Raw genomic sequence first — 12,107 nt, forward strand, 5'->3', positions numbered from 1 at the left:
ACACAGTTACTTTTCCAGAGTGCCAATACCAAAGAATTCAGGTAAATACGGAGGACTAGTTTTATGTTTAAAACTGGAAAAAGGGTTGTGTTAACAAAAACACTTTTGTCACTTAAATAATCGTGACAAATAACTCAATTCACCCATCAATTTTCTTCCACTTATCAAATGCAAGGTCGTGGGAGTGTTGGAGCCTATCGTAGGGCAAGAGGTGGGGTACACCTTGGGTAGGTCGCCAATGTGTGTCAGGTAGGGATGGGTATCGTTTAGGTTTTATCCGATACCGGTGCCAAATCGGCACTTTTGAAACGGTGCCGGTGCTCAAACGGTCCTCAAACCGGTGCTTAAAGACTGGAGAACACAAAATTGGTCCAAAAACCTCTCATGTTCAGCTGGTTTTTTGTAAAAAGATAACAATGTTAGCCTTTTCTGCAGCTATGGGGCATATATGGTATCACTCATGTGTAACTGTTTTCCACTTTTTCTTTGGTCATTTTAGCCATTTTGGCCAGGGTGAAGGGAGCATCTGCCATCAAACAAGAAGACAGCCGCATGTAGCTATGATGATGTTTGCTAGTTCACCTTACCTGCATTAATGTAATAACGTGGTTAGCCTACTAAACGTAAATTACACACGAACAACATGAAGCTACTCACGCAGAGAAGAACGGCTGCTGCTGCCATCATCATCCGTCATCATTTCTGCTACACTGACAGGGCTAGGGGCCAGGACTCTCCTCTTCGTGTTTTTGGGGGATATTGCTAACTCCGGGTCCGATAACAGGCAACCCACGCACAGTAGATGTGCTCGGTGTGAGGTCTCGCAGCAAGCTATCATACGGCGCATTTCTGGGCTTTTAAAAAAAAAAACGCTATGCGTCGCCAGGTGTTTCATCGGATTTGAGGTGTTACCTCCTTTGACAGTATCACAGTATCAGCTTAAAGCACTTGTTGCAGGCTGCTGAGTTTGCATATTTTGCTGTGAAGTACAGCCAGACTTTTGACCGCTTCGCCTTGGGCATATTTAATCTGTAGCTCTGCTCTAAAAGAACGCACGTACCTGGACCCGCCTACTATCCTCGGAAACGTAAAATTATTGGCTAGAAGTGTATCACAGCTCAGGAAAAAAAAGCACCGAAATAAAGCACCGAAATGTGCGCTGCTTTTCGGTCTGGTTACTACCGTTTATGTCAGAACCGGTGCCATCATGGCACATCCCTAGTGGCAGGGCACGACAAATAATCTTGACAATAATTTTGGCCAAAATCATGCAGCTCTAGCCTTAATTCCAATAATGTGATGTCATGGTTATTTGTTAAGCCTCAGTAAATCCATCCATCTCATTTATGATCTACATATATCCAAAACCAACCACCACCTGGTGACACATCTCAGAACTAGCTCCCTGCTTGATAACAAACTTACGTCCCTGATCTGGCCTTTACAAGTTTTCTTTATTTATTTCATTCTAGAGGATGGAGTCATCCACCACAGCTCCTGGACAGCTGTTTAAAAAAACAAAAAACAAAAAAAAAAAAAAAACAGCGAGTCACAGTCAGTCAAAACCATAACAAACTTCTCTTGCGTCAATCTCTGACAGGCTCTCCCTCTGGCAGTTGTGCAGCAAGTTGAGACAATGACACTGTGGCATCGCGACAGACCACCTGCTTTCTCAGTTTCACCTGATTCATCACACCATTTCTGCAATACTGATCACTGACAAGAACAGGGCAGCGTTATTTATAAGCATGATGTTGCTACACAGCTAAATCCACAGACAGTAACCTCTATAGCCACAGTGCTGCTAAAACTAAAACATGTCCCAACAAAAAGCACATTAAATACAGGTTCAAGGCTTTTCTGTCAGATACTGAAAGCACGTAAAAAAAAAATAAAAAAAAATAAAAAAAACTTTATAACACGACCAGTGATAAAGTTAAGCACAAAACCATCTTTCAACCTTGACAAATGGCTTGTTGTTGATATTTATTTTAAGAAAGGAATTATTTCAGTATTTCTATCAATGTTAAATTTCATTTTTCAGTGCGTCTGTTTTGTGTAAGGGGCTTAGTTTTAACTTGGAACCAAAGCACTCAAACACCAATAATGAATAGCAGGTTAGGTGAACCACAAGTCTCTAAAGGTCACCTAAATAAGCAATGCCATTTTCCATTCTGATGCAGCACAGTTTGCCTGTTTGGCCAGTGTATTTCTTATAGTGGAAGAAGAAGAAGAAGAATCTAGTTTCTATTTTGAACTGTAACACAGGCTTTCTTGGGACTCTCCAGCCACATCAGAACACTAAACTTCATGAGTAGGTCTTGACGGGACGCTGTAAGTTTATACACACAGCCAGTTCAAAAGGAAACGCAGCATGCAGATCATTGTGCACCTTCCAGTTTCTAAACAGTTTGGCCTTGTGTGTAACCTTACAGAAAAGCAAGGCAAACAGTCCCCAGTGAAACAGAAAGAGCAGTGACAAATGCGTTTTTCTCCATTAGGAGTTGTTACCAGACTTTCATGACTCTGCAAGTCTGAGCAGAAGGGGTGAGGGGATGTGGAGGGGCCACAAAACAGAAAATAAACCTAGGAGAAGCCAAGATGATGCAAGAAAAAGGAAAGAACAGGGCAGTCAAAAAGGAACTGATACAGATGTGTCCTGCTGACCAAGGAAATTAAAATGCAAATGCTTCCTATTCCGAAGAATTCATTTTAAGTTTATAAGAGTCTAAGCTGCATTGCTTGGGAAAAAAAGGCAGATAAGTGTGACCAAAAGCACCCGAAAACAGCTACAGAAGCTCTTTGCTCAGCAATGATGATCTTTTGATGAAATGAGGAACAAATAAAGAAGGCAACACGACACTCAACTCAAGCTTCATTGGTATTCACCCTGGATCATGTAAGTCGTTAGCACACCCTCGAAACGACGAAAAACTCGTTACAAAGGAACAACTTCTTCAAAATCACTGTGGGAAGTCATTATGAGGAACTTGGGTGACGAGCATATTGAATAAGCACAGCAGAGACATGTCAACAGGCGCGGGATATCTCCAGAGGTCTGCAAAACACTAAATGCCTCACAAATAAGTATAGTGTTAATATAAACACTTTGAAGTTTTTGCTTCTGAGCCGACTCAAGTCAAGAAGTGTTACCAAAACTTTTGTTCTGGTAAAGATGCACAGATGAAACCAGTGTTCAAATCGGTCACCCCAATACGGGTGTTTTGATTTATAATAGTGCATAGAGAAAGCTGGTGGTCACAGTCGTACCTTTCGTAGAGCTTGCACGAAGAGGCCTCTCCATTTGTGACTATTCTCGTCACTTGAAAAGTCGTATATCTGCTGGGGCTGCATTGCTGAAGCGGCTCCTGGTGTTGCCGTGATCCGGGCTGAACCGTCAGCATCGGCCCCGGGTAAATTGTCCTTATGGGTGGGTCAGTCCCGGCTTTACAACGGTGAAACAACACAAACTGGCTCACTTAATAAAAAGCAGAGTAACTAAAGCAGAGTGTGAGTCCGAGGTCAAATCGTGCTAAACAGCGGAAAAAATATCTATTAAAAAAGATGGAAAAAAGCACATGTAGCAATAAAGTTAAGTCGCTAGCTTTGTGGCTATGTGGCCAGCCTGCTGCTCCTGTAAACACCCAGCAGCTGCTAACTGCTAATAAGAATGCTGCTAAGTGTAACACTTGCTGCTTGGCGTTTGCTTAAAAACTTTAAAGCAGGCACATTGAGCTCAATGTTGAGGCAAGACGTTGGAGCCGAGGTTGCTGCCAGCTAACTACAGCTACAAGTTATGTTACGTTGTTTACAGCCAAAACACCTGCACGCTAGCGTTAGCTGGCCGGCTAACGATTGCTACAGGCTGCTGGGGCTGGCCTCCGCTGCGAGTACTATGTTGTGGCACACGACCCGTTCAGCTCCAAACAAGGCACACTTTCTCCTGCGCTGCTTGCTCCGAATTCAGTCATCTTCCCCGCAGCAGATAAGGCGCTAAATCCCGCGTACACCTCCAAAGCAGCGGCCGGTCCGAGGCATATTTGCGAGCAGAGCCGCTGAAGAGCAGCCGAGGTGTTTTTGGTTCGTGAAGTCGAAGATGTTCGTACCAACTCCGCTGCCTGCCTACAGCTTCTGCTCGCTGCGCCGTGCGTCCCTGCGTAATTTCACATTTTATTGGACTGAAAAAAACAAGGCTGGACTTTTGTCTACACACAGAGTAGACTCTTAGCAGCGAAGAGTAGCGACACACAGGGATAGACAGCAGGAAATACAATAAAACTTATTGACTTTCCCTTTGAAGTGTCGGCCACACTAAACACATTTCTAATTACGTTTTATATGACAAGGAGGCTGGATTAATGGGAAAAATGCGCATAAATAAATATTATGAGTGAAAATATTTTTTTGAAAACTTATGTGCCCCATACATTGTCTTTGTTGCTGTGATTCAGCACATGAAAAAAAATGATTGACTTCATTTTTAATAATTAAATATTTAATATGTATTTAATTTATTTTGGCTCTTCCAGTATGTTGCCTCCTTGTATCCAAACTTTATAATTCATTGACTTAGCCATGGCACAGAAGGGCTGTAGTCGCCACAGTGGACCATCTCCCTAGCATCCTCCCCCTCAAACCTCTCCATGTCCTCCTCCACTACATCCATGAACTTCCTCCTGCTAGCTCCATCTTCAACATAATTTATCCAGTATATCCACTATCCCTCTCTTGTACGTGTTGCATCTTTAGAGCTATTTCTTGACATGAAGCCATACTGCTGCTTGGTGATCATCATCTCTGTCCTGGTATGGCTCATCAACTTTAGTCCTCTGTAGTTACAACAGTTTTACATATCTTCCTTGTTCTTCAAACAGTACAAGTACACTTCTCCGTTGCTCAGCCATCCAATCAGTCTCCGGGACTGTGTTAAACAGTGTGCTCTGGTTAATTGTGGTTCCCTAGGGTAATTAAATGTAAAATGGCAGGTAGAAACTTTCACTTCAGGCCCCTCTTTTGTGAAACCAGCTCCCAATTTGGAATAGGGAAGCTACTTTTAAGATTAGGTTTAAAACATCTCAGTATGTAATCATTAGTTATTATTAATCTATGGCATGTCTTTGTTCTGTCCTCTGACGCTCCCCCCCCAACCAGGGGCTGAGGCTAATTCTGCCAGCGGTTTCTTCCTTTTTAAAAGGGAGTTTTTCCCTCCCACTGTTGCCAAGTGGTTGCTGATAGGGGACAGTATTAACCTTGCAATATAAAGCACCTTGAGGCAAATGTTTTTGGGATTTGGTGCTATATAAATAAAATGTAACTGAATTGGTTAAAAAGTCCACAACTCTCTCCATACCACCACTTCATCCTCTTCAGTGCAGTGAAAAATCAGCTTTAAACACAGCAAGGTTGTGTTTAAATATTCGAAGTTGTGGTCAATTCCCATATTAGTCATTATATTTAAATATAAAAGAATGTAGCCTACATCTTTAAAAAAAAAAAAAAAAAAAATCCTCCAAAAAAACTAACCTAAAACAGAAACCACAAAAATGGCACATTTGTTTTCAAAAATATATATTTTAAAAATTACCTTAACATTCATTTGTCATAATCAATGTAATGACAGAGAGACAAACAGAACAGTTTTAGGAACATGTGCAGAGTTTGAAACAGATTCAAGAGAAATCACCAGCAGCTCCACAAAAAATATAAATTTGCCTTGATGAAAATATAAATAAGACAAAGACACTATTTAGTCATGATATAATTTAACAATCTTTGTTGCACAACTGTCAAATGGAGTAAGAAGAACCGATCTTTCTTGGTAAACCGTGTGGTACATGAAGACTTTCATAAGCCAACATCTAGATAAAAGCCTTCATGATGACACCGAAACTCTTCATTCATTTATAGCAGACTATACAGTCTTCAAACTCCTCTTTCATACAGGTTGAAAAATCACATTGAAAAATTAAAAAGAAATCGTTTGTACTGAAATGTAACCATTAGAGAGTCCTCGTTTAAATCTAAAGTGCACATTTACGCACAGTTGATGTACTTTGATATTATAATTTTAATGTTAGAAACTGATGATAATGCTATTGAAGTTACAAATGTAAAAAGCAGGTCATGGCAAACTTCATTTCTAGACAGAAATGTAGTGCACAAAATAAACTGTACTTTCATACGTGGTGGAGTAAACATACAACCCGAAGTAGCACCACGAAAATAAAAAAGTGTTAAAAACAAAACCGCAGCAGAGAAGTCACTTTATTCTGTTAAATTAAGGCCTGTCCTGTAATAAAGAAGTCATGACAGCTGGACTTTCTTTGGTTTTCTCTCCTCCCTCTGCTACAGCGTAAAGCGGTTCTCCACCTCATCTGCAATCATCTCAGCAATGGCGAGGGAGGAGGTGGCTGCCGGCGAAGGAGCGTTACGCACGTGGAGCACTCGACTGCCCACGTCTCCGACCCCGCCGTCAAACACAAAGTCATCCACGAGGTTTCCGTCGCGGTCGAGGGCCTGTGCTCGAACTCCCGTTGGACCCCTGGACAGGAAACAACCGGCGGTTACAGAAAACCGGTCCTAACATTTATCCTAATATTGTGTAACAAGCACCAAGAATGATTTCTCTACCTGATCACATCACTCAGGGAAAGTTCAGGGATGTACTTCTGCAGATTTTTAACCTGTGCACCAATGAAAAGTCCTCTATACATTTCTCCAACTCCGAATGTAATGTTCCTCATTATTAGCTTCTGAAGGCCTCTGCAGGTAAACAAAACAAAATAAAACACAAATTGGCATCACACACTACGCAGCTGTTACACTGTGACTGAAATCGTCACATCTTCCAGGACAGACTTGCTACCTGAACAAGAGCGCATCAGCAAAGTCTTGAGCACTGAAGTCGTACACTTTGTAACCCTCCCTTTTAAAGGCGAGGACAGCGTTGGGGCCGAGCCAAATACTTCCATCCATCCTCGGGGTAAAATGAACTCCGAGGAACGGAAAACGAGGGTCAGGAACCTAATGAGAGATTTTACAGAATGTATTAGAAAACACAGACATGTTAAACCTGCAACAAGTATTAAAACAACCCACAAATAATGTGGATGCAACCGTCAGAACTCTGCTTCAGAACTACTAAATTGGAATCGACAAGAAGTCATCTTTTTAAAATTCCCCTCAAAACATCTCCAGGCAGGAGGAAAAAGAAGTCCACATACTGTAACTCACTTATACTTTTTCACATATATCTGGGATGTTCTGCAATTGAGATTGCCAAAAAATGATTTAAACAAACAGAAAACACCTGCCTGTATATGTTTGTACCAGGAAAACATTTTCAGCAGACTTACAGGGTAAATATTTCCTTTGACCAGGTAATTCTTCTCAGGTTTCAAGACTAAATAATCTCCTCTGAACGGGACGATCCGTGGCTCCCGACTGCATCCAGATATCTGTGACAAACGGTCCGAGTACAGGCCCCCACAGGTCAGGACGTAACGGCACCGCAGCTCATTACCCTGTGAGAAAGTAATGATGCAAAAACTGTAAACAACAGAACACGATCTGACCGTGTGATACCTTTGTTTTAACATGTCTTACTTTGTTATCTCTGACTGCAAGTGGATATTTCATTCCTGCAAATGGAATTTAAATAGGGAGTTGTGTTAGCTATACAATTTTTATGACAAGTTATGACTGTGTCAACACTGATGTGCACAACCAGCTTGTTACCTTCTGTGCTTCCTGATGGGCTCTCCTTGATCATGGAAATGTCATTGACCTCATATTCAGTTACCACAGTGCCACCTGCCTCCTTGAAGTCAGTACCATAACTGAGAGCCACCATCCTCCAATCGACAATGCCAGTGTAGGGCGAATCCAAGGCCATTATCCCCTGAAAAGACGAAATATCAAATATTACTCTGCATTAACACGTTTTTGTCCAAGTAAATGAGATGATGTTTGTTTTCTTTTCACCCTGCAGTAAGGCTCTCTGTCCCGGATGCCCTTGCCATCGACAATGGTGAGGTCACGCACATTGTTCTTCATGCCGCGCTCATATAAAGCCTTCAGTCTGGGAATCTCTTCCTGCTCCACAGCAACGATGAGCTGCATGGTTTAAGACAGAAACACATACTGTATACTTCACTATTACCAACTGAAAAGTTTCAGAGTACCAACAATCGCTAAAAAAACAAGCAGGCATCAAATCGTTGGTAACATACATGGTCCTCTTGTATTCTAAATAAATATAAGATTTTATTTTTTGCAATAAGAATTGGCGCTCAGTCCTTTTCTTTACTCTACGGGGCAATAAAAATTAACATCCAAGTCAAAGATCTTGATTTGGATTTAATCTTTAGGGGGAGACATCAAAGCTGTCTCCAAAACACTCCAAATATTTGATCCTTGCATTGGATTTCATTCAGCTACAGAGCTGACTTTAAGACCCGTGTCTGGGAATAAATATACATTTCAAAGATTTAAAAGCTAGTTCAAACTTCCATCCATCCTCCCATTCCACACTGCAAACTCCAGACAAAAAAAAACTCCAGAAAATCAATTTGAAGTAGGAACCTACCAGGACCTGCTGAGGTCACAGGTTAACCACTGCCACCTAGTTCAATTTTAGTTGCTTTTAGTCGTTATGCTGCCTCCTGCTGGATTAAGCTCACCATGAAATTAGTTCCAACTGTGGGTACCGACTTTTCCCCCACTGCTTTTAATCAATATGCAGTTTTATTTTTTCTATAAATTTCCTGACCTTGTCACCCATTTTTGCTTTACATTTCACAGTGGCTCCATAGCGTGGTGCTTAATAAGCAAGAAAATATCTGTTTTCTATCACAGATATCTGTTCTCACTGAGAACATATAGAACCAAGAGTACAAAACAATTAGCCCCTGGTAAAAATGGGTAACATTAATTAAACTGTGTAAATATGGATGAAGCTGAAAGGGCAGTAGGCTACTGTTAAATACAGTTAAACTAGTAGTATATTTCCTTCCCAACACTGTTGATAAATGTCTGCTGTAATTTCAGTCACTCAAGGTGGTCACTGAACTCTAAATCTATCAGCTTAACATACAGAGACAAACCTTTCCGCATCTCTTGTAAGGAAGTCCTTTCTTCTCACAGTACTCATAGGCTAAAGTGGCTCCTCGCACACACAGGCGAGCCTTCAGTGATCCCGGTGTGTAGTAGATCCCACTGTGAATGACTCCACTGTTATGCCCACTCTGGTGTAAAGCTGGTAGGTATGGACAAATTGAAGAACAATAAGAGAGAAGGGAGTATTAAGTCCTACGGAGTGATGGGGGGAAAAAACTGACTGAAATAATTTTTTTGTTTCGTTTATTTATCTGTTTAAATGTTGATCATTTTAATATGCAAAAGTTTTAATGAACTTTATTTAACTTTCTGTTTGGTAAATATTAGGGTACACCTAGGAGATTAGCATAGCATAAAAGAGTGGAAAACAGTAGTTAATAGTCAGGTGTGTTAATACAAAGCCACTATCTTCCCAGGAGTTGATGTCTCAACAAATTCTTTGGACTTTGGGCAAACAAGAACAAAGTGTGCATTATATTTGGCCACAGTGCACAGCGCCACATTTGGGGAAACTCAGCATAACAGCGCAAACAACTCAAGCACAGTGGTGGAGGGCTGATGGTCTGGGTTTGTTTTGCAGCCACAGGACCTGGGCACAATCATTGAGACAACCATGAGCTCCTCTGTATACCAAAGTATTCTAGAATCAAACGTGAGGCCATCTATCTGATAGCAAATGAGTCACGTAGGATTAAAATGATCCAATGCACAGCATCAAATCTACAACAGAAAGGCTGAAAAAGAAAAGAATCAACATGCTGCAATGGCCCAGTCCAAGTCCAGACCTCAACCTCACTGAAATACTGTGGTGGGACCTTAAAGCGGGGATTCTGTTAGGGTCCACTTGGGTCCCAGAGTCATCAGACAGTTAGCTGAGGGTCTGCCCACCTGCCTTTTTACAATGCATCAAATAAGAATGCGTCCAGACGGCAGACTTAAAAGAAGTATAACAGGAATGACAAATCAGCCGTGGGTTCTCCAACTGTTGACTTCTGTGTCCACAACAGTAGAATCAGGCTTAAGAGAATAGTGCACAAACAAATGCCTGCTATCATCGATGAACTGAAGCACTGTTTTAAATAAGAGTGCAAAGTTTTACCACAATGATGTGAGAGACTGAAGTCACACAGGAAATTATTAATTTAAGTCATCGCTACAAGCCATTATATCATGCATCTATATCTATATATATCTATATCATGCAAGTTTTTCACATGACTGCAAATGTAGTATAAATATCTTATATACTGATTGGGGTAAAGTGTTGTCATACATCCAAAATCCTGCAATAACTTCAGAAAACAGTACCAGAGTATGTTTGCTGGTTTGTTACATTTTTACAATGTTTTGGCTCTGTTCTCCAGGACATTTGATTATTAATGAAACAGTAACTAAAGGGAAAGGGCTGTCAAGTTTAAGAGTGTCAGTGAGTGGGTCAAAAATGTAGAGATTTGTGGAGAACACAAATCTCTACATTAACATGTTGTTCCGTGTCTTTACATCCACAACACTCCACTCACAAAGCTCCTTTTCTTTCTCCAGGAGGACGAAAGTGAGCGACGGGTGTCTCAGAATCAGCTCTCTGGCTGTGGCCAAGCCCACAATGCCAGCTCCCACCACAGCTATGTCATATGTGCTGAAAAAACAAAAAGCAAACAGACAGGACAAAATTTAAGGTGGCTATTAATAATCGACTAGCTGTACAGATTGAAAAGGTAGAAAACAAAGCAGAATATTTAGGTCATGAGAGGATGAGAAAGAGACCTTTGACGCAGATCAGTCTGGAGACCTATGACACAGATGTTTGAGTTAAAGAGGTATTTGCAATTACAAATAGGATAGAAGAACCCTTCACCATATAGGCAAGCTAGAGCAAGCAAGGATCTGCAAGAACACAATGTTCACAAACATTTAAATCTTGTAACCAAGTGAGTACATTTTGCGGCACTTTTGCAACAGCCAGACAAAATGTCTTAAATGTCCCACAAAACATTAAAGCAATAAATGCAACCAGAGATTAAATCAGGGACTATCACCAAATTGGTTAGAAAGTGTCAATGTTCAGAGATGAAACCTTGCTCGAGGGTTTCTATCATAACTAGAACAGAGTGCCAGGACCTGTACAAATGCGCACAGGTGTAAGTAGTTAAACCTGCCAAACATTTCACCTGTCAACCCGAGGGTTATCTCTGAAGAAGCTGAATTTAAGTAGGAAGGTTTCCCTTGCTCTTAATAATAATTAACTGTAATTTCCTATATTGCAGGGCTTCCTTAAAGTAAACTGGAGAGGGAGCGGTAAGCTGTGTGCAGCCTCTGAAAATACGGCAACTCTAACAACCGTCCTCCCTGCTGGACACTTATTAAGAAATCAAGGGAGCTTCTGAAAGTTTAAAATGACTTAGTGAAATGTGAATGGAGCGCAGATGACTGGAAAGGCAGACAGATGTTTTGTGTGAGTAAACAACGTGGTGTGAGGACCTAGCTCATGCAGAGGGTACAGATGTTGTTGAATCTATATCTTGGGGAGTTGGGTGTCCTTGGCAGTGACTAGGACACCTGTGCTGGATTTCACTGACAGCTCAGTGAAAGTTGCATATTTGGGCAGGCTCGTCTGCACATTTTCCTACCTATCTGTACGCATTAAAGAAACTAGCACCCCACCACTACTTCTTCTCTCACATATAACTGAACAAGCTCACACTTATGCACAAGTCATTGTCTTTGTGGTGTCAGCCTCACCCGTGTAGCTGTCTGCTTTGAATATCCTTTAACAGTCCACCAGCAGCCTTAAAGGACGCCCCGCTCAGGATCCGGATCATTGTCACAGCGTTTAATAGCAGCTCAAATTAGCTTCTTCATTGTATAAAAGCCAGGAGCGACTTTCCTTAGCTCCTAGTGTTCGTGTTTCCTCCTCTCGCTCCCGTACGTAGAGCCGCTAACGTTCCGCTCTGACGTAAGCGCGTCCAGCCAATTGGATACCGCGTTTTTTT

General features: G+C 41.4%; 2 protein-coding genes across 2 annotated transcripts in view; both read right to left on the reverse strand.

Moving 5' to 3' along the window:
• sos2 (son of sevenless homolog 2 (Drosophila)) overlaps nucleotides 1-4,233 on the reverse strand; it is a 40,826-nt gene extending 36,593 nt beyond the window's left edge. The window contains exon 1 of the mRNA XM_026151483.2: nucleotides 3,271-4,233. Within this exon, the coding sequence (XP_026007268.2) occupies nucleotides 3,271-3,354 (84 nt within the window). The 5' untranslated portion in view covers nucleotides 3,355-4,233. The remainder of the gene's footprint in view (nucleotides 1-3,270) is intronic.
• A 1,318-nt stretch (nucleotides 4,234-5,551) lies between these two features.
• Nucleotides 5,552-12,071, reverse strand: l2hgdh (L-2-hydroxyglutarate dehydrogenase). The gene is made up of 10 exons (XM_026151518.2): nucleotides 11,857-12,071; nucleotides 10,638-10,753; nucleotides 9,105-9,256; nucleotides 7,984-8,115; nucleotides 7,738-7,900; nucleotides 7,606-7,640; nucleotides 7,356-7,523; nucleotides 6,866-7,023; nucleotides 6,631-6,762; nucleotides 5,552-6,541 (listed from the first exon to the last, which is right to left on the reverse strand). The coding sequence occupies exons 1-10, from the start codon at nucleotides 11,934-11,936 to the stop codon at nucleotides 6,346-6,348; spliced, it is 1,332 nt and encodes a 443-aa protein (XP_026007303.1). The 5' UTR covers nucleotides 11,937-12,071; the 3' UTR covers nucleotides 5,552-6,345.
• Between the last annotated feature and the right edge of the window lie 36 nt (nucleotides 12,072-12,107).

Source organism: Astatotilapia calliptera, chromosome 19, assembly GCF_964374335.1.
Source record: "Astatotilapia calliptera chromosome 19, fAstCal68.1, whole genome shotgun sequence".
NCBI lineage: Eukaryota > Metazoa > Chordata > Actinopteri > Cichliformes > Cichlidae > Astatotilapia > Astatotilapia calliptera.

Bases quoted from the DNA above. Each gene is read 5' to 3' on its own strand.
- l2hgdh (XM_026151518.2), bottom strand. From the start codon at position 11,936: ATGATCCGGATCCTGAGCGGGGCGTCCTTTAAGGCTGCTGGTGGACTG. The intron at 7,524-7,605 runs GTAAGACATGTT...ACTTTCTCACAG, and splicing joins TTGCAGTCAGAGATAACAAA to GGTAATGAGCTGCGGTGCCG. The intron at 6,763-6,865 runs GTAGCAAGTCTG...GTTTACCTGCAG, and splicing joins GCTGATGCGCTCTTGTTCAG to AGGCCTTCAGAAGCTAATAA.